Genomic DNA, 21,725 nt, shown 5'->3' with positions numbered 1-21,725 from the left:
CTCCACACGCTGGAAGCAGAGAGGGCAGCTGTGCTTCCCTCAGAACAGGTGTCATCATCTACCTGTCACCACCCCGCTGAACCCCATTTCAGTGCAGCTGGGGGGCCCATCCAGGGTAGTGAACCCGAGGACATGAAAGCAACCTCTGAATCTGTGCGAGCCCAAGCAAAGGACCCAACCACTCTGGGCCTCTGTTCAGAAAAGATCAGGATATTTACAACCGCATTTCTTGAAAGGGCCTCCGAGGCCACCATGGGGTTGAGCTGAGGAAACAAATAGGTCTGGGCTCTAGGCAGCTGCCACCAGCGCATTTCTGCTAAAGTTCATTCCACATATTGGGTTAATTGTAATTATGGAGAGGCCAAGGTTTTGTTTCTATAAATGAAATAACGTGTGTGTGTATGTGTGTGTGTGTGCGTCCCCCTCTGTGTCAGTGGTCCCCTGGCCTCTACATTAGAATCCCTCGGGGAACTCAGACATCACTGTTACTTGGAGCTCCCCCAGACCCCCTTGTGTCAGAACTTCTAGGGATGCAGCCCCTGCTTCCACAGCTCAGACCATTTGCCAGGTGATTGTGATGCACAACATTGATGGGGAACCACTGCCTTACATGGTTATTTTCTCTATATGGAAAAAATCCCAAGTTGCCAACAGATCAAATTGTGCCTTTCCGGAGGCACAGTGCCGGTTCGGTGGAGATGAAAATGTTGCCACGTGGAGCCACCTAGTGGTGATCCGTGGGGTCACTTATTTCCTTCCCAAGGTCTGACCAGGAACCCCATTCCTCCTTTCCTGGCTCTCTTCCTAAAGCTACGTGTGGGGGAGACATTAACAAAGACGCTGGTCAGATTCAATCTCCCAACTACCCCGATGACTACAGACCTTCCAAGGAATGTGTTTGGAGGATTACGGTTTCAGAAGGGTTTCACGTGGGACTTACCTTCCAAGCTTTTGAGGTGAGTACCGCTCGGGTTTTCCCAAGGATGAAGTAACTGTCAACTTCTTCTAGACGCTCTCTGCTCCATAAAGATGGGTTTCCATTGAGTGGGTTGCAAACAAGAACCTGAGAGACCATTTCAAGCTCACGATGCACCGTACCTGGACATTTGGCTTCAACGTCTTTGCAAACTTTGAAATTGCATCCACCTCCTTTCCAACAGCCATCCAGGGGTGGGGGGGAGGTGGCGCGGGGGTGGGGGGGACTGAAGGTCTAGGAGCAGATCCCAGGAAGTTGCATAGAACCGGTCTTCCATGTGTATCGTCTCTTAGTCTGCACAATTTGGTTCTCCCTGGGCTTCCACAAGTAAGGGACAGCTTGGAGAACCCAGGACACACTTGGGTCCCTCTGCCTCCTGGTTAGATCTTTGAGAGTGTTGCTTAGGTTCCCTTCTCACATAAAAAAGCCTTAAAGCCAGACCATCCATCACCTTCCACGTTGCCTCTTTTCTCTGTTTAGATCGAAAGGCATGACAGCTGTGCCTACGACTACCTGGAGATCCGCGATGGCCCCACGGAGGATAGCGCCCTGATTGGCCATTTTTGTGGCTATGAGAAGCCAGAAGATGTGAGATCGAGCTCCCACAGAATGTGGATGAAGTTTGTGTCCGACGGCTCTATCAATAAAGCGGGCTTTGCAGCCAATTTTTTCAAGGGTATGAATTAGCAGCTTGTTTCCGTTTTTAGTCACAGGAAGAGGTATTGCCCCCCTGGCTTAAGAATCACAAAACCCATATGGAACCTTAGCACAAACAAGGCTCCCTGCAGGGAGAAGGCAGTGACCCATTTTCAAGTTGCCTCTTACTGAGTTCACCACTGATTCATGAGCAGGCACGGCTTGGGCAGCTACAGGGCAGAAAGTTCTGCCACTGTGGTTGGAAACTAGATTTAATAAGTTTACCCTTAGTAAACCTCAGGGAAACTGAGTGTTGATAATAAATATTCATGTAGTCACTCTTGTTAATTGAGGACCTACTGTGTATCAGAAACTGCAAGGTGGTTGGTGGACATGATGTCACTTAATTCCCAAAATAACCCTTTGAGTTGGGTTTGGATCACATTTGATTAGGATTGAGAAGGGTTGCTTGGGGGTCACTCAGATCATTAAGTGGCAGGTCAAGAAGCCCAGTGCAGTCTGACTCCTGAGCTCAAACCCCTTCGGCAGTGTTGCCTTGCAGTCCCTGATGTAGGCCCGAGAGGCAGCCTCCCTCCTCAGCTGCTGACGTACCAGCCCCCGGTGTACAAACCTCCCCTTGAGTGGCAAGGAGAGTGAGGGGTTCAGGGAACAAATTTCCATGTGGTCTTGGGGACCTGCTGTGTTGCAGAGTCTTGATGAAAGTGACCCAGAATGGCATGGGAAGCACAGCGTGCCTGGTCCCTGCAGAAGGGGCTTCTCAGGACTCCTCTGTTGGGGGCAGGTCTTCCTTCCCTGCTCTCTGGGCCCTGGAAGCCCCTCAGACCACATTGTAAAGGGGGGCCCAGGTATTCCCCAGCACACTGTGATCGGGTGCCTGGTGGCACACTAGCAGCCACTGAATAGTGTTATCTAAGCCACGTCTGAGCTCTGTAGCTCAGTAGTACCACTCACCTCTGGGAGGAACCGCTTTCCCCTCCTTCCCTCCTCTCCAGGAACTCTTGGCTGTGCCAGTCCAGAAATCCTGGTCCCTCTCTTACTCCCACTCTCCGCATATGCCCCCTCTTTAGCCCTTTGTCCCAGGTTCTACGTAAGTGCGTGGGTGTCAGAGGAACGCATCTGGAGCCGTGTGGGCCTGAGCAACTCTTGGTCTTTACTGAAACTCCAGGTTTTCTCTCTGTGAAACAAGGGGAAGCAATCTGCCCATTTTACCTAACCCATTGTGAAGCCCCCCAAAATGATGGCTGTGGGGACACTTTCCAAGCTGAAAAGGGCCCCACAGATGTGTGGGGCATCTTCTTTGATCTCGAGGCATCTGGGAGAGTGAAACCCAAGCAGAAACAGAACAAGAATCATAAGACTGTGGATAACTGGAGGAAAAAATGTGGTCCCTTCCTTCCCAAGCAAAGAAGCCAGGCTGCAGCAGGTCAGCTTGTGGTTGAGATGCCCGGAAAGTTAGTCTGTGCGACCCACCCCACCCCCCGCCCCGGCCCAGACCACACATGACCTAGCACCAGCGACGCTTGCTGGGTGGCCTGAAGCAAGTGACCCGAAGTCTCTGAACCCCAAATCGTCTGCTTCTAGAAATGACATACGAGGCTATTGTAGAGCTGTCGGGAGAAAACCAAACCATGTAGGCAAATGCACATTGTCTAATGGCTAGTCCCAGGAACTGTCTTTGCTAAAGAAGAAGTCTTTGAGGTGGTTATTGTTACCTTTGGCAAAAAGGAAGTGACGATTTCTTCTTGCAGTTGCCATGTATCAGTTTCTTGTGGCTGCTATAACAAGTTACTATCATCGTGGAGGCTTAGAACAACAGAACTTTCTCGTCTTCAAGTTCTGGAGGTCAGATTTCCTTGCCTCTTCCCGTGGCTAGAGGAGGCCTCCACATTTCTTGGCTCGGGTGCCCCTCCATCTTCAAGCCAGGGCTGGCTGGTTGAGTCTGTCTCCTGCAGCGTCACACACCTCTGTTTCCGCGGCTGCACCTCTCTCTCTGGCCCTGACTGTCCTCCTTCCTCTCTCAGTCATAAGGACCCGTGAGCTGACAGTGGGCCCACCCCCAGATCCCAGGATAATCTATTTCAAGATCCTTGATTTAATCAAATTTGTGAAGTCCTTTTTGCCAAGTAAGCTCATGGATTCACAGGTTCCAGGGACTAGAATGTGGACGGCTGCCGGAGGCCTGATTTTGCTTAGCACGTGTCACGCATGATTAGAAGGCTTTATTCTAATTCTGTCCCTCTCCTCTGACGTCCACCCTCTGCTCTGTCAAATTAGGTGTTGCAGAGTTAGTAATCCCGTGGCACCGACCCACCCACACCTCATTCCTGGTGCTGCTGCTAATTGGCGGTGCATGGTTTTGAGAGTACCGGCTAACGCTGGAGATAAGGGCAACCAGTCCAGAAAAAAAAAAAAAAAAAAGGATGCCCTGTTGAATTTGAACTTAAAATGAAGAATGATCTTTTAGTTTAAGCATGTCCCAAATATTGCACACATGGTTAAGAAATTATAAGACACATTCATCTTAAATTCAAATGTAGTCAAGCCTGTTGGGTGTCTTTGTGGCAACCCTACCAGTGAGGCCGCAGTGAGGCGCACGTCCCTCAGGGCAGCTACGCCGGCGTGCAAGGCACTGAGTCAGCTTGCTCTGAGTACCCACGAGACCCAGCTGCCTTTGCAGTTTGGAAGACCCCTCCTCCTCCCTCCGCCACAGTCAGCATTCATTCAGCAGTCATCAAGCCACGCGTCAGGTGCTGTGCTAGGCTCTGGGGACACAGAGGAAAGCACAGTCCTTGTCCTTGAGAGCTCAGGCCAGTGAAAGAGGACTACAGGCCAATGGCGGTGGCCTGGCTGCAGGCATGCGACCTCAGAGGCCCTCAGCCTGGGGGCGGGGCTGCATTGCCCAGCCTCGGACTCCAAGGGCATTTCAATTCTCATCTTGCCAACGTCTCCTTAGATGCCCATGAAGGCATTACCCGAGGCTCACCTACACTAACTTAATGCACAGGCCTGGCTTGACATCCCTTTTACGTCAGAGAGCTTGACCCTGAATCCTAAAAGAGGAACCAGGACTGGTGGAAGCTTTGGGGGACCTTTTAGAGGGGAGAGAAAGGACTGTATTGAGTGTGCCAGAAACCACGTGAGTGATCTCACGTTCTCTTCAGAACAGCCCCATTCAGAACAGTCGGCATTAGTATTACCCCGCCTTTGACAGTTGAGGAAACAGAAGTTCTGAGGGGGCAGAGCAGGAACAGACCCAGGATCTGAAGGGTCCCCCCGTGCCTTCTTCCCACGAAAGACCCACCATCTCAGGCAAGTCAAGTGAAGGGGGAGTTGAATTTCTCTTTAGTGTTTGTGATTTGATTCTCAGCCTGGTCGCCTTTCTGCCCTCCGGACGCCGTGCAAACATGGGGGAAAGGGCCTTGGACGTGGCACCCCAGGTTTGGATTTTTGTCCTGCCTTCATCCCTCACAGGCGTCTGCGGTCATTTTCCTTTCAGAGACTGGGTCGGACCCGCTCCGTGCTCCACTGTGCTCCCAGTGCCTGGCCCGCGCCGGGCTCAGTAGGTGCTCCCTGCGCCGGGAATGAATACATGAAAGAGGAAATGAGGCTCAGGTTCCTCACTTGTGGGTTGGGCTTCCTGCTGATTTCTCTGCCTCCCTTTCTGGGTTCCCAGGAGGAGGAATAAGGCAAGACCGCATTTTAGAGCAGTGCTGTCCCACCGAAATAGGAGGCGTCACAAACGTGAGCCCCCGATGTCATTTCCAACTGGCTAGCAGCCACCTTTCTCCTTCCCCACCAAAAGAAAGAGGTGGAATTATTTGAATATATCTTATTTAATCTTATTTAACCCAATCTATCAATTTTATGATCATTTACCATCACACACAAGACTGTCATTTTAATAGGTAATTCATATACACAACCTTAGTGGCATATTTTATGGGCTTCTTCATTCTAAGTCTTGGAAATCCGGTGCCTTTTTACACTGCCAGCGCACCTGAAATTGGACAAGCTGCATTGCGAGTGCTGGACAGCCACACGGGCTGAGGGCGACCACGTTGGTCAGTTACAGGCCTCAGGACCGGACACAGCCAGCTTCCTCTGCCCAATCTTTTTCCAGAAAAGCCATCGGTAGGCTGTCGTGGGAACACACAGTGCCCAGGGCGTGTGTCAGGACTTCTCCCATGAAAGAAACTGGAAGAGGAACTACAAAGTCCATGCAGAAGAGTTGCACCAAGAGAAAGAAAGTCCTGCCTCGGTGCCAGTTAGCAGGAGGCTCTGCCCGGAGCCCAGCTGGCGCGTGGCACTGGCCGCCGTGCCAGTTGGCCTCCGCACCCCCCTCCCGGTGCCAGATGGCAGTCTCTCTCAGAGCCCGCGGGCCTGGCAGCAGGCAGAGCTCGTCTCCGCTTACTTCAGGAGATGGCGGCATTTGAGGGTTGGCCATTTTGGTCATATGATTTCCACAGTGACCCCCACACCCCTCTGTCCCAGTGCCAGCGGACCCCCATGGGGTGTTGACAAGGGGGACCGGCTTCCTTCAGGTGTTTCTTCAAAAGCTTAGGAATGTGTCCTGCCATCTCATTCCTTAACTCTCTCTCTGCAAACAATTGTTGCCATCTTACCCGAGCCATCTCATTATCTAAACACGGAATGGTTTCTTCTCTTACTAATACCACTTGAAGAAGGCAGAGAAGAAAGAGCTATGACTCGGCAAGGCTGAGCCCTGCCTTTTCAACTTTTTCTCCTACCTCTCACCATCTCCCAGATTTTTCTAGGAGGCTTGGCCTTGACCATTGTGGCCTAGAGCAAGCATGAATCTGTGGGCTTGGAACAGATGCTGCTTCCTCACTGTAGAGGTGATTCCAAGGATACCCAGGCTCCCACTGAGGGCAGGGCCCCTTGTACACTTCCAGGCCATCCATCCAAGTTGAAGTAGGGTTGAAAATGGCCAAATATCCCACGGCTCTTGCTGGGAGAAGCTCAGATGTGACTCTACCACTTTCACCCACCTTCCTGGGGCAAATAAATGTCCTACCCTTCTAGTTCCCTAGAGGAACTATATTCCCTTTGCCTTAGTCCCAAAACCAGTCTACCGTCCTCTCTCGCTGCACATGGGTAAGATGGCCCCTGGACATTTGTTCATCTGGGGTCTTCCCTTTCTTACCTATGACAAACGTGTGTCCTTCCCACAGTCCTATCACCTTCTGGCATCAGAGTCTCCCTCTGGCCCCGACATGATCCGTGTTTATCTTGGTGTATTTTGATGGGCTTTTCCCATCATCCTTTTCTACCCTCCCCCTGCACCCACCTGCCAGTTTCTTCACTCTGCTGTGCTGCCTTTCTGCCCATCTCTTTTCTTCTCCACTGGCCCATCTTTGACACACTGTCCTTCTTTCTGTTTCTGCCTTGTCCCTCTCCCCTCCTCTCGTACTACTCCGCTCTCACCTGATTCAGGTATGCCCAGGTAACCCTATCCCTTTCACTGCCCTCATCATTGTGTCTCTCCACCCACTGGGATTTTGAAAGCAACCCCACTGTTGTCTGTAGTGAGATCTGTTGTGTATTGGATGTCATTTTCAGCTCCGACCACGCTAAAAGCAGATACTATTCTAATTTTTAAAGCAGGAAGAAGGCTCAGAGAGGTTAAATCATCCAGTCTGTTGGGGGCATGATCCAGTATGGATCCAGCCGAGGTCTGTCTGGCTCATCCTAGAAGCCTGGACTCTCCATTTCTCCTTATTATTGATTCTCCCTCCTCCTATTCTTTCTAGCAAATGCCAAAGAAAGCACTTTGCCTCTTGTAAAGTAATAAGTAATTGGAAGATTGTCACTATTTTAGCATACTTCATATTTACATTTATTTGAGGCCATGAACAAGTTCAACCCCTTGCCTAGAGCATGTCTTCTATACTCAGTTCCCCTACTGGCCAGTTCATTTAAGCTTTGGCTGAGCCCAATAACACATCACTCTTAGAATCACCCAAGTTTACTGCCCACTGTGTGTGACGATGGGACATTCACATGGTTTCTTTACCCAGTGAAGGGTGAGCAGGTAGACGAGTATGTTGTGTCCCGTAGATGAGGAAGGCTGGAAGGAAACGGGTCTGTTCGAGTGGAGAAAGGGCAGTGCAGAGGGAGCCAGCCTGTTTGCAGGGTTTGCTTGTGCTGCAGGACCACTGGGGTAGATGTTGCAAGGGGCCAGAATTTTGACAATTCACATTTCAAAGGATGAGAAATACTTTTGGAAAACAGGGAGAGTCCTAGGTCTCAGTGATTTCAAGCAGGGTCTGCAAAGCCATCCATAAGAAATGTTAATAAAAGGGTCATGGCGTAAGGGCAGGACTGGGGGGTCTTTCCTGGACTTCACCAACTCTAAGATGTCCCGATTTCTCTCATTTTATGTGTAATGTAGGCTTTTGAAGATTTTGTGGCCAACCCTGGGCTCGCTGTATTCCTGCCTTCTGTGCTGTTAGGAACCAATGCCACCCCTTCCCTTTCTTCCTCCCGCATTGGGCTTTTTCGGTTTTGTCTTATTTTGGAAGATACCTCAGGGTTTTGTTGTTCCTTTGCTCGCTCTCTGGCTTGGTGAGGCCACAGTGTCTCCTCTCAGGGGTAGATGCACCCAAGCTTGGCAACAGAAAATGATTAGTTTCTCCTTTTATTTCTGATCCTCTTCTCGGAGATGCCCATGGCCCGGGTTTTTCTTTCCTCCAGGGATGCACGGACTGACATTTCCGGGCAGGTTCTCCAGTGACCCCGGGTTCCTTCTCAGGACAACTCTCCTGGCATCCCACCTGCTGTTTTCAATTGCCCCCAACATATCACTACGCACTTGTCAGCGCTGAATCCCGTCCAAGTCCCCTGCTAACTCAGTCTCACTGTGGCCCCTTCCTGTACTTTCTCCTGGGAGGTCTGGCTAACCTAAGAGCTCAGCATTTTCTGTAACCTTGAAGGTCTCCCTGAGCACACTGTTTCAGATTATTTCTGAAATACTAAATCACAAGTCCTGATTCTATCTCTAGAGAATACTTCTACATCTTCATCTAGAAATGGGCCCCTTTGTTCTTACCCTTCGCTTAATGTCCCTATGAAGTTCCATATTTGGGGAGAATCCCAGTTCCATGGCATTAAAACTGATGACGTTTTTGGTGTGGGATTTTTAAAAAATCACCTTGTATTCCCTGACTGAACCCTTCAAAGAACAAAATCATCCAGGCCTGATCTCCTCCAGAGGGGCCCTGCTTCTGGCTAACAAGATACTCTTCTGTTCTCAAGACCTCCGTGTTGGCTAGAGCTGCTTCTGGTTTCTGAGACATTGACGTGAGGCTCCTGGGGAGGGGGTCACCAAAAGCTGTTCTTGTTCTCAGAGGACATTTTCCGGGGACTCTGTGATGGGGAATGGGATGGGGAGCAGACCAGGGGGCTTGGTGATGATCTAGTCGGGTCCCCTTCCTCTCCAACAGAGGTGGACGAGTGTTCCTGGCCAGATCACGGCGGGTGTGAGCAGGGCTGTGTGAACACTCTGGGCAGCTACAAGTGCTCCTGTGATCCTGGCTACGAGCTGGCCGCCGACAAGAAGACGTGTGAAGGTTGGTGTTGGACGTGCAAGGCTAGAATGGGAAGGGGTCAGGGACAAGTCTCAGGAGATGTGGGGAGGTGAGGGGGCTGTGGGCTGTGGGCGAGGTGATGGGATCCATGGTGGGGGATGCCCCTGGCTCTCGGAAGGAAGAACAACCCCATCGAGTCACCAATGTGAGAGGGCTGCCCAGATTATAAGAATTCCACCCCAGACACGGCAGCCGGAGCCACGGTCTAGTTTCTTCTGCGGCCGAGAAACATTCACACAATTATTCAGATAAAAAATAAAAGCAAAGGAAAACTGCAGGCACTTTCACGGGATGCAACTAATAGCCCATTTCACTCATTCCGTTTCTACGGGGATGGTGTTCCGTCTCCCTTGCCCACCCGCGTGACACTGCTTGTTCACGGAAGCAGGTGAGGTGCGTAGCTTGCTGCAAACATTCCTCAGTCACCTTTGGTCCAAGTCACTTGGTCCCCAGCTCTGCCACTGAGTGACCAGTAAGCACACAAGCACGGGCATCATTTCACAAAGCGGCAAAGACTTGTGCTCAGCGTCATCCCTCCAGTTCCTCCGTGGAAGATGCTGGATTAATCAGTTCAGGTTATCAAACTTTTTTTTTTTTTATTTTTATTAAAGAACAGCAGGGCTCATCGCTGCTTGGGGGAAATCGCAGTCACTTGGAACTAAAACCAAATGAATTTTCCTCCTGTTTCTCCCGTGCAGTGGCCTGTGGTGGTTTTATTACCAAGCTGAACGGGACCATCACCAGCCCGGGGTGGCCGAAGGAGTACCCCACCAACAAGAACTGCGTCTGGCAGGTGGTGGCCCCTGCCCAGTACAGGATCTCCCTTCAGTTTGAAGTGTTTGAGCTGGAAGGCAATGACGTATGCTCCTGCGCTCTAGCTGACTGTGTCGGGCGGTGGCTCGGGACTGCAAAGCCGTGAGGGGCTCGGCGGGCAGGGAGGTTGCGTCCTACAGTCGGGGGCTGAATCCAAGGAGAAGCAGGACCAGAGCGAAGGAGGCAGGCCTTGGGGGTGGGAGGTGGTCAAGACAAGTATGTCCCCTTGAGGTAGGAGTCTGGGGGTTAGTGTCCAGCTGAGGGGAACAGCCGGGGTGAGATGCAGCTGGGGACCGGGATGGTAGGAATGGCCTGTCCCCTCCCTTGGGCAGTGGTTGTGGGATGAGCAAGTCAGCCAAGGCCCAGGTAGAGCTCCCCCACCCCCAGAGTGCTCTGCGTGAGTGCCCCCATGTCTACACCTTGGGCCAGAGAGATCCCAGTAGGAGTTCACAGGACACTCCCCCGGAACCTGGCGGAGGGTGTGGCTGTCAGAAAGGGGTCCTGTAGGGAATCTGGGCTGGAGCCGTGGGAGTACCGGAGGGCTCCCCACCACGCTGTCTTATAGGTCTGCAAGTATGACTTTGTGGAGGTCCGCAGCGGCCTGTCCCCTGATGCCAGGCTGCACGGCAAGTTCTGTGGCTCTGAGATGCCCGAGGTCATCACCTCCCAGAGCAACAACATGCGTGTGGAGTTCAAGTCAGACAACACGGTCTCCAAGCGTGGCTTCAGAGCCCACTTCTTCTCAGGTGTGCGGGTCTGGAAGCGAGGTCACGGGCTGCAGGGGACAGGTCTGGGCAGGCTCTCAGCCTCTGGGGCACCCGCCTACTCCTCTCAGCACAGTCCTTCCTGGCCTCTAACTAGCTTACGGTCCCTGTGCTTAAGTGCTGGGTGGGCTTCACCTCCTTATTCTTTAAGGAGTCTTCGTTGTCCTCATAAAACTAAAGCACACAGTGTTCGGTGACACATTATCACCAGGTATGGCTAGGGCAGGGAGATGTCAGTGAGCCCCGGAGTGATCCCGGTGTCGAGGGCTGGGGAGGGAGGCCTGTGCTCGACTGTCACCAGAAGGAGCTGGCTTGAGCTACAAAAACCGCAGTGACAACAACAGCTAGAACTTGAGCTGGGACAGCAGAGCAAATACAAGCTAACGCTTACTCTGAGCTGGACTCCGTTTTAAGCCCACATACCAATTCAGTTCCTCCTCCCAATAGCCCTATGAGGTGAGGACACATACTGACTCCATTTTACAGGTGAGGCAACTGAGGCACAGAAGTCAAGAACGGCCCAAGGGCACAAGACCTGGGAGTGGTGGAGCAGGACTGGTGTTGGGCCGTCTTGCCCGGGGCCCACACGCTTCCCTCCTCCACAGGCCAGAGGGGGCGTGGGGTCAGGGAGGAGGAGCCCAGGCTTCTGGATCATGCAGCCTGCTCAATCACTGAGTGGCCCTGAGCACTTTCGTGTCCTCAGCCTCAGTCTCCTTATCTGTAAAATGGGGACAGAGTCACCTGGCTCCTCAGGTTGTATGAGAACAGACTTAGATGCTATATGAAATTGCTTCGGGGAGTGGCCATCACATAAATATTCAATTCACGGCAGTTACTTGTATTATTGTTCCTAGGACTATTCTTAATATTAGCCTCCCCTTTAAGGAGCTCCTTGTTGGGGCAGGCAGTAGGATTAAAGGACACAGAGATTTGTTCAAGTGTTTTAGGAGTACGGGGAATTCAGCACACGGCAGGACCAAGGACCACCCAGCAGATGCTGCCCCCGCCCACCCCTGGGCAATCGGGGAGCCTCCCTGGTGGAGGCTACCTTTGAGTGGAGCTCCAAGGTGCAAGAGGATTGCCCTGAGAGCCTGTCGCTCTCCGCAGACAAGGACGAGTGTGCCAAGGACAACGGCGGGTGCCAGCACGAGTGTGTCAACACGTCCGGGAGCTACCTGTGCCGCTGCAGGAACGGGTACCGGCTCCATGAGAACGGGCACGACTGCAAGGAAGGTGAGGCCGCACCGCACCTGGGAGGCCAGGCTGACCTTGGCCTCCAGAGAGTACGTGTGTGTGAGAGTGCGAGCGAGGGGCCTTTCCCTGCTTTCCCTCCTCCCAAAGCATGGTTTTCCCCAGGGCAGCTCCCTCCTTCTGGAGGCTTCGGTGCCCTCAGGTACCCTCCTGGGGTTACTGTTACAAAGCGGGTACACCCCCAGGCTCCAGAATCTGACTCCAGATTCAGGGTTAAATCCTGACTCTGCTACTTACCGGCTGTGTGACCGTGGGCAGGTTCTTTACCTCCCTGAGCTTCCATTTCTTCTGTTTAAAAGGGACTAAACAGACCCTCTTCTTAAAGGAGTGCGAGGAGTAAATGAAAGCATGCCTACAAGGAATTTCAGACAATCTGGGCACCTCTGTAGAGACCCTGACATGTCAATAAATATCAACCATCTATTTCATAATATTTGTTTTCATACACAGCTCTAATAGTAAAATAGAATTCTAAAAAGATTGCTTCCTGCTTCATTTACCATTGGGAGTTCAAGGCCAGATGCCTTTGAATGTCCAATCATTCTGGAAAGAGCCTCCCTCCTTTCTCACCTTACCCTGTGAAGGGAGTTTGAGCATCTCTAATAAGCACACAGGTCTCTAAGGTCTTGGCTCAGTATAGGGCCCTGCAGAGGAGGTTGTTGGGAGGGAAGTAGTAAAGACTTCAGGCCCTCCGCTCTAGGATAAGCCTTTCCAAGGTAGGAGATCTGATGGGGGTGCACAGCATATGGTCAGGCCGGCCTGGGGTGTTACTGAATGAGCTGAGACAGCTTCAGAAGCAGGGTGCGGCCACCCCCCAACCCCAGCCCTGTGACATAGACATGGGTGGTCGTGGGTTGGTATAAGGCTTGCCCCCTGTGGCATGGGGAAGGCCAGGAGGGACTAAGGCCCCGCCATCCAAACACTGGCTGCCTTCCTATGGGCTCCTCCAGGAGTGGGACAGGGGTGTAGCAGCAAATGTCCCAGGCGCTGAGCCCCTACCCCTGTTGGCATTTGTCCTCTAGCTGCAGGGCCGAGGCTGCGATGAGCAGGAACCTCCCTTTAGCTGCTGCCTGCCCCCTCCCCTTCCTCCTCCCCCTGACCAGCCCTCCACTGCCCCCACTGGCGCTGGCACCTCCTCCTGCAGCCGCAGGACAGCTTTGGGATGCGGTGAGGGTGATGAGGCTGATGAGGCCCTCAGCTCCCTCTGTTTCCTGTCCTTTATACCAAAGGTGGGCCCGAGTTCAAGTCCCGATCCCACCCCTTACCAGCGAGTCACTCTCCATCTCTAAAGTTATTTTCTCATTTGCAAAGTGTTAAGGAGCGGATAAGGGAATGCATTCAAAATGCTTAGCGTCGTGCCCAGCACACCTTCTGGCTGTTGACTGAGACACTGCCCACTGAGCAAGTCTTTGGAACCCTCTTTGCTAACAGCACCATAGCCAAGGCAACATCTGTGGCCTTTAAATGAAGCTGCTTCAAAAATCTACAACAAATATATGTGGGAGGCATGGTGATGAAGGCCTCTGTTGGCACTTGCTAAGCCTTTTGCATGCGTTGTCTCATTTAGTCCACATATCCCCCTACGACATGGGTACCCTTTTTACAAATAAGGACACCGAGACTTAGGTAAGTGCCCAAGTCCCACAGCTTGCAGGCGATGCACCCAAGTCCATTTGACCCCAGTGCCTGTGGTCTCAACCACGAGCTACCCTCTTTCCAAGGATAACCATGACGTGAATAGGAATAGTAGGGAAAACGAGCCACTGGAGCACCTCCAGGAAGGCAGCAAATCCAAATAAACTCTCTAGCCAGAGGACACTTGACTCAGGCTGACCCCTCCCCCCACATTTGATAATGACCCCATCATGAATGAGAGATGGAGGCTCCCCCTGGAGGGCCTCTGGGGCTGCCCACCAGTGACCTGCTTCTCTCCGCATGTGTCTCCGCACCCCCCTCCAGCCGGCTGTGCCCACAGGATCAGCAGTGCGGAGGGGACCCTGGCAAGCCCCAACTGGCCTGACAAGTACCCCAGCCGGAGGGAGTGTACCTGGAACATCTCTTCCACTGCGGGCCACCGGGTGAAACTTGTGAGTCATTTTCATAGTTGACTGGCAACACAGACTTTGGTTTCAGACCCACAGGGGGAGTTGCATTTCTGCTCTGCCCCTTCCGGGCTCTGAAACTTGAGAAAGTTGAAATTCAACCCTTCCAGAACTTGGTTTCATTATCTGGAAAATGGTGTTGCTGATGAAGCCTTCCTCGTGGGGCCGCTGCACAGTGATCAGGGGGGAGGGGGCAAGGAAATCTCTCTAAATAGCACCTATTCGAAGTGGTACCTGTTGGAGGGGGCGTTCCCTGCAGAGATCGAAAAAGCTGACATTCAGTTGTTTCCAGCTGTAATTTTTGATGGAACAATACATTCTCAAGGAGGGGGAAAAAAAAAGTAAACAGTACAGAGCATTGGAAAGTGGAACTCAAAAGCTTCTAGACCCTCCATGCCCACTTCAGAAATGAAATCTCTGAACTTTTTTTGGTAAATTCTACCAGACATTTCCTATGCAAATATAATAATGTATGTACAAGCATGGGAAAAATATATATCCTTTTTCTTGCCCAGACTTCTTGAATGGACTCTTATTCATCTTCCTCTGTAACTTACATTTTAAAAAATTAACAATAGGAGGTTAGGTTATTCATGTGTATTCTCTCTTGAATTAAAATATTAAAGTCTCTCGTGCATATGATTGTCGGTGCGCACACTGTGCTCGGTTATTTCAGAGGAGAACTTGAGTCTCTGGTCCAAGTCTTGTTTCTCAGCCCCCAGAGGCTCCCGGATCCTGGAGTATAAAGCAAACCCTCTCGCCAGCCGGAGGAGGTAAACCCCAGACAGACGGTTTCTAACTGGTTCTTCTGACTCTGGCGATTTGTAAGCTCTCCAGAAAGCATATGGATGTTCCTCTGAAGTATGGGCCAAAAATGCAGGGAGAATGGAAGGGAACAAAGGAGAACGTGATAATAAGCAGACGATGGCCCGGGGACTTGCCAGGGTGTTTACTGGCGGGTGAGGGCAGTGCGGAGGACAGGTGGGTCAATGCGCGCCCACAATAGAGCGCAGGTGCTGGGGTCTGTCTGTGCCAGGCCCTGGGCAGCGAGGGGTGGCAAAGGCAGAGCCCGTGACCACAGGGTGCTCACAGAAGGCACCTCATATGCACAGCTGCCCATGTGGGAAGTGCTGTCGGTGGCTTTCCTGGGTGTGAGAACCGCCTTGTATCTGGGGGGTTGGGGAACCCCCCGGAGTGCGCTGATGTAGTGCGCCCCCCAACGCTGCCCTCTGCTGGAGAAGGTTCGCAATGGCAACATACAGCTCCGGTTTCGGCGGGGGAATGGCGCCCCCTGGAGGTGGGAACGCGCAGCCTGTGCAGTGGGAAATAGCGCTTCTGTCCCAGCACCACAAGGTTTTTGTAGTTGCCCAACGTCTTCCCCTTCTTTACAGTGCTAAGGAACTAAGGCAATTGATCACTGGGGCCAGAGTTAGGCTAGATCTCAAATTTATATGACGTTCATACGTATTTGTGCTAGTTTAAAAAAAAAAAAACTTCCTTGGGAAGTGCATGGTGGATGTCTTGATCATGTTCTTTTTGCTACCAGAATATGTGAATTGAATACTTTCCCAAAAGCTGGTGTTTCACTGTATGGGGGGCAGCAACAGGGTGTCCCATGGGTGTCCCTCCCGTTGCATCACCCACCCTGATGCTGCTGGTCTTGCCTCCTGCTTCTGCCCACTGTGTCTATACCACCTCCAATCCCAGCTCCTCTTCTATAAGGTGTGAAGAGCTTTGCCTGTTTCTACTGTTTGTCATTGCTGTGAAATCCCACACTGCTAATGATCCCTCTCTACCAACATCCCTGTCCTGTCTTTCCAGCAACTCTTTTATGAATTCAGACTCCCCTCACCCCCCACTAACGTCATCTCTTCCTGCTCTGTCCTTTGGTTCAAGCTTTCATCTAACCCTGTCGCCTCTCACTTGTCCCATCTTCCTGGCAGCTGTGGGCAGGCCGTCAGTCATTCAGCTGCCCGGTCCCTAAGAAGCTCTGCATTTGGAGTTGTGAAGCTTGGTGTATGGCCTGGAATGGAGGGGCTCCCCTGGCCAGCTTTGGGGGACAGGGAGGAGGTGGGCAGTATAGCCTGGTGAAGGTTAGAAGTGTGGGCTGGAATCAGGCCTGCTGGGGACTAAGTCCAGTTCCAGCCTCCTCTAGCTTGGAGGAATACTCTTGGGCAAGATATTTCTCTAAGACTCAGTTTTCCCCTTCTGCACGTTGGGTCTAATACTAACTCTCCCTCTTAGTCCCAGAATTAAGTGAGAAAATGCTCATGAATATTTGGCGCAGGAAAAAACTCTCCTCAAATGCCAGCCACTATGAGGATATAGACGAGGAACAGTGTGCATTTCACACAGCCTTGTCCCATCATTTGTACTGAAGGATTGCACAGCACAGCACAAAGGTGGAGGGCGGGGGCTCTGCAGCTGGACCTCCAGCCCTACCAGTGGGTGACCTTGGGCAAGTCACCTGACTGCTCTGACCTCAGTTTCCTCATCTGTAAAGTGGGGATGGTAGAAGTAAACACAGCACAGGGATGTGCGGATGATATGGTTATATTTGTAAAGCACTTTTAACAGCTCCTGACCCAGAGGGAGTACCTGATCTTTGCTACTATCCCCATTAAGTGAGAAAGATCCTTGTGATGGGACAGAGGAGCCCAGCCATCTCAGCTGCAAAGTGCCCAAGCAACAGTAGCTCCTGTGATTACCTCGTAGGGTTGTTTGGGAACCAGAAGAGAGTGTCCCATGCACCCCGTCCTCTCCCAGTCTCCGGAGAGGTGGCCCTTGGCCCAGCTGAGTGCGAGGCCCTGCTTCCCTTCTGCTCTTCCATCCCCAGACATTTAACGAGTTTGAGATCGAGCAGCACCAAGAATGTGCTTACGACCACCTGGAGCTGTACGACGGGCCTGACAACCAGGCCCCCCTCCTTGGCCGCTTCTGCGGCAGCAAGAAACCGGACCCCGTGGTGGCTTCAGGCAGCAGCCTGTTTCTCAGGTTCTATTCAGATGCGTCTGTGCAGAGGAAAGGCTTCCAGGCAACTCACAGCACAGGTACAGCCTGCTTGGACCCACGGGGCTAGGCCTAGATGGCCACCGAGGCAGGGAGACAAACACCTTTCCTGCTGACGCTAGGGGGTGGGAGGTGCGCGGTCACGTGTCCCTGTAACAGTGAAACTGTAGGGGGAAGAGTTGTTTTCTTTGAATGTCCTTAATCGACATTTAAAGTGGGCAACCCTTTGTTGGGGCCACACTTCTTTCCTCTCGCCCTCCCTCTCTCCCATCCTCTTTTCCAAACATATTGGTAAGCTTGCTGGTCCATGAAATCCCAAAGTCTGGGAGCTGAGGGGCAGAGAGCAGCCCCTGTCATCTCCTAAGGGCCAGTTCTGGAAAATGGAAAATGTTTCTACTACCCATTATTTTCCTTCCACTTAACATGTCACATCTCGGGGACTCAAAATTTCCCAAAGACAGCTCAGACCTGGAGGAAATTCTCAGCAAGAGCACGTGGGGTTGAGAGTCGGCAGGCAGGCAGGACTGGACCACACAGAAGCCACACCATGGGGAGCTCGGCCCCTTGGAGGCGTGGAGCACATTGAGGACAGGCAGTGGAGGAACTTGCCTTCAGAATTTCTGCCAGTTTCTAATTGGCGCTCACTCTCCTTTATCCGTTTCTTTTATGTGGTCTCTAGTGGCCTAGACAAGATAGCGTGGGACCCAGGCCAACCAGAGTTATAGTCCTAGTCACAAACTCAGAAGCCAGCATTGCAGAATACAAGCCCAAAGTATGAGGCTCACCTCACTCGTGACACCCCCAGGAGCCTCAAAGTCAGTCTATTCTCACCACTGTCAGATGCTGGAGGAAGTCAGTCTCTAATCTGAGGTTTCTGGGTTTGAGAGTGACCGGTGGTTCGGATGTGCTTTGGGTGCCCTCTGTTGGCAGCAGTTACAAATTACAGTAAGCAGCTGGGGCTGGAGATCCCCCAGGTGCTTCTAGAACTTCCAGTTAATTAGGTGGTAGAGATCCAACCAGCCAGTTTTTTCCAGTAGCTTGCTTAGGAATTCCCCGGAGGCCTTATGTGACCCAATCCTGCAACATAGGACCTTGGCTGCGAAGAGCCAATTTGGACCCCCCTCAGCAAGCCCTAAAACTCAGACCTATCGGCCTCTGTTTATGCCTCTGTAAAATGGGATGAGGAAACCTGCCAGACTTTCCTACAGGGCACATGCAAGGTCCCGTAGAGAAAGCGGACCGGCAGGGTTGAAGAGAGAAGGCCCGGGCCAGGAAGCAGGTGGGGGTGGCCCACGGGTCTCTGTGCCAAGGGGACGGGGCGGCTGTCTCTCTGCTCCAGAGTGCGGGGGCAGGCTGAAGGCTGAAGTGCAGACCAAAGAGCTGTATTCCCACGCCCAGTTTGGGGACAACAACTACCCGAGCCATGCCCGCTGCGACTGGGTGATTGTGGCCGAGGACGGCTACGGCGTCGAGCTGATCTTCCGGACCTTTGAGGTGGAGGAGGAGGCCGACTGTGGGTACGACTACATGGAGGCCTACGACGGCTACGACAGCACCGCGCCCAGGCTCGGCCGCTTCTGCGGCTCTGGGGTGAGTGCACAGGGTGCCTGAGACACCCCAGGTGCCAGACCGGGGCGGGGGTGGGGGGCAGGGGGCGGCCCCTGCTGCTGGAGCGCATTGGGGAAGGGGAAAGGGGTCCAGAGAGGAGGCGGGGAGTAACCTGGGAGCCCATCAGGAGGGTCCCTGACTGATGCAGGCCCTGTCAGAGCACCTTCCTTGAGGCTTTTCCACCTGTGTTTGCAAAGGGCTCCCTATCCTCCCCCACCTACATTTTGATTGGGCTTTGAGGCTTTTAAACTTGTTTTAAATCATGCTTATGTATATCTCATGTCTTCACAAGTCTCTCCCCAGGCAATCCAAATGCCTGAGGGAATGATGAGTCTTACTGGAAACACACACTTGGGCTCCGGGTTCTCATCATTTTTCTCATTGTCACCTCTCTCCTCAGCCCCCTGCCCCTCCCCCCTGCCTGGGTTGGTCACTGTTTCCCTGCACCTCATCTAGAAGCTGGCACCTGGGGCAAGTGTGTGAACGGGCCGGTATGGGGTCCTGGTCAGGCTCTGCCTGAGCCACACTGGGCGCCGCTGCCACTGGGCCCCTGTCCTCTCCTTGTCTCGGCCTCCGGAGCTGTTCACACAAGCTTCTTTGCTGTCAGCTGAATTTACATCAGCTCATTTTGGAGTCAAGATTGCCTCTCGTGCTGATCCGAACCTCAAAATGGCGTTTATATCGGTCTCTGTATAATTTCCCATCATCTTCCCTCGTCTTCCCGAAAAGAAAGGATGACAAAGTGTGACCTGACCAACGCCATGCCTTTGAAAAAGTCTTTCAAAGACTGTGGGGCCTACGTGCAGAGGAAAACTTTGGAGAGTCCCAACCAGTGAGTTGTGTGGGAAGCCCAGTTAGGTCCCTCTGCGCCCTGGAAGACAGCAGCCTCAGAGCCTGGCTCCCCTTCCTTGAGCCCTTGGCGACACCTCTGTGACAAATACAGAGGCTCCGTGCCGTGTTTCACTCCTGGACAGGGTCTGGGCCGTAAGCATGGGCTTTGGTGTTTGGTCTGCTGGGAGATCTATCCCAGGAGTGACTTCACGGTCAGAAAGACCTGAGCTGGGGTCCTGATTAGCTGTGTGATCTCGAGTTTCAGTTTTCGTAAGTGTAAAATGGAGACAACACCCCCCTGGCCAGGTTTACATGAGGTAAGATCTGAAAGCGGTCGGAATAGTCCCCAGCCCATCTGTGCCCTTCATAACCCATAGAGTCCATATAAGCTGTGGGTCTAGGACTGTCTTTGAAATCATAGGGCCTGGGGAGCTCTTTTCTGGAGCAGAAAAGGCAATGTTTTCCTTTGAAAAGTAGCTTGTGTCAGTGTCTTTCAGAGTCTCTGGTACCTGGGACGCCCTGTGGCAGCACAGACCTGCCCGTGTTCTCATGTAACCTCTGTCTCATCCTCCGTATTTAAAACTCCAGCCACAGCCAACTGACCTGATGTCCCCCTGGTTTTCTTCTGCCCTCTCCTCAGCCACTGGAAGAGATCTACTCTGCAGGAGATTCTCTGATGATTCAGTTCCACACAGATGACACCATCAACAAGAAAGGCTTTCATGCCCGATACACCAGCACCAAGTTCCAGGATGCCCTGCACATGAAGAAATGACATCAGTGTTCATGAAAGACGGGAACTGAGAATGTGTTTTATGACAATAGCACCTTGTGAATCTGCCCTAAACCAATGTAGAGTTGTTGTGTTTTTTTGTTTTTTGTTTTTTTTTTCTTCTCAAACAAGAACTCAAAATCTAGTCTTGGAGGTATGTATCTGGTAAGGTTCAGCCAAGAAGGAGGAGGGAAGATGTTTGATTCTGGTCATAATGTTATCAATCATGGACTTTGAGAGAAGATTAAGGTTTTGAAATCACCTGCCACTCAAGCTATGCCTGGTCATACTCATTCTCCTGTCCCTTTCTCCTGTGGGGCAAGATGCCCGCCCTTGGGTTGGTCATGCCTCTATTTCTAGACATGCTTTGCCAGGTGCCAGGCAATGTGACTGTGTCCTGGAGACTCAGGCTGTCTTCTGTCCACACTGAGCAGTGAGGATAAATGCTGGGCCATGGCTGTTTTGTGACTCACAGCTTTGGCTGGAGATTTTCGCTTTCTGTCTGCCAGGGACATGTCAACCAGGAACCCTGAGAATACAGATCTCAGGCCTGGAAAAGAACTTATAGGAGGCAGTGCACAGAGGGACCTGGAGTGTGAGCATCACTTTCACCACACTGGTAGACCTCAAGCCTTCCCTCTAAGTCTCCTTGCTAAAGCAGCCACTGTGAACTCTAACAACATATCTGCTGGTGAGATTCCCCAGTGTGCTGAGAAGAAAACATCCTGGCTTCTCCTGACACCCCTCCTGGCTGACTTCAGCAGACCCCCACCATGGACTTGGAAGACCATTTCCTCCTCCAGAGTTGGAGATACTTGCTGTGGTTGACCTTGACTTCTAGACAACTGATTCAAACTGCGTTTGCAAGACGTGCAAAGACAGCCGATGAAGGACGATTTCAGGTCCCCGTGGGACAAACACTGTTGAAAACGGAATTGTAAGTCATGTAGGACTCATGCATCATCTGTAGGAACAGTCAGCCTGTGACTAACTTCTGTCACCAGTCAGGCTGCGAAGTGCGTGGGTAACTTCGCTCAGGCCAACTGGTACTCGACCCCCAGCTTGCAATCAGAATTCACCACACTTGGCACTTGTTCTAGAGGAAGTGTAGAGGATGTTGTTTACATAATTTTAGAACCTCCACGTGTACTTTTAAGCAGTGAGGTAGTTTTGAATGGCATTTCATTAAGGCATCTATGGGCATTATGAGCTAAAAGCTGTGGTATGTTAGCTTTAAAAGAGTATTTATGTTGGAATAATTTTTAAATAATGTTTACATAACTCTAAGTCCTGTGGGGTTGGTATTGAGCACAGGACGGCACACGAGAGTGTTTC

The 21,725-nt window shown here is 52.0% G+C and overlaps 1 protein-coding gene across 2 annotated transcripts in view; it reads left to right on the top strand.

The window, feature by feature from the left end:
• Nucleotides 1–21,037, top strand: part of TLL2 (tolloid like 2) — a 118,039-nt gene extending 97,002 nt beyond the window's left edge. For both annotated transcript variants that reach the window (XM_032313404.1, XM_032313403.1), the window contains 10 exons: nucleotides 811–956; nucleotides 1,457–1,652; nucleotides 9,097–9,222; nucleotides 9,939–10,099; nucleotides 10,619–10,799; nucleotides 11,925–12,050; nucleotides 14,028–14,155; nucleotides 17,007–17,220; nucleotides 18,519–18,769; nucleotides 20,259–21,037. In XM_032313404.1, coding sequence (XP_032169295.1) covers nucleotides 811–956; nucleotides 1,457–1,652; nucleotides 9,097–9,222; nucleotides 9,939–10,099; nucleotides 10,619–10,799; nucleotides 11,925–12,050; nucleotides 14,028–14,155; nucleotides 17,007–17,220; nucleotides 18,519–18,769; nucleotides 20,259–20,393 — 1,664 coding nt within the window. In that variant the 3' untranslated portion in view covers nucleotides 20,394–21,037. The remainder of the gene's footprint in view (nucleotides 1–810; nucleotides 957–1,456; nucleotides 1,653–9,096; nucleotides 9,223–9,938; nucleotides 10,100–10,618; nucleotides 10,800–11,924; nucleotides 12,051–14,027; nucleotides 14,156–17,006; nucleotides 17,221–18,518; nucleotides 18,770–20,258) is intronic.
• The last annotated feature ends 688 nt before the right edge of the window (nucleotides 21,038–21,725 follow it).

Source organism: Mustela erminea, chromosome 14 (assembly GCF_009829155.1).
Source record: "Mustela erminea isolate mMusErm1 chromosome 14, mMusErm1.Pri, whole genome shotgun sequence".
Lineage (NCBI taxonomy): Eukaryota > Metazoa > Chordata > Mammalia > Carnivora > Mustelidae > Mustela > Mustela erminea.
The sequence above is the reverse complement of the archived record's forward strand: the minus strand, read 5'-3'. Positions and strand labels throughout refer to the sequence as shown.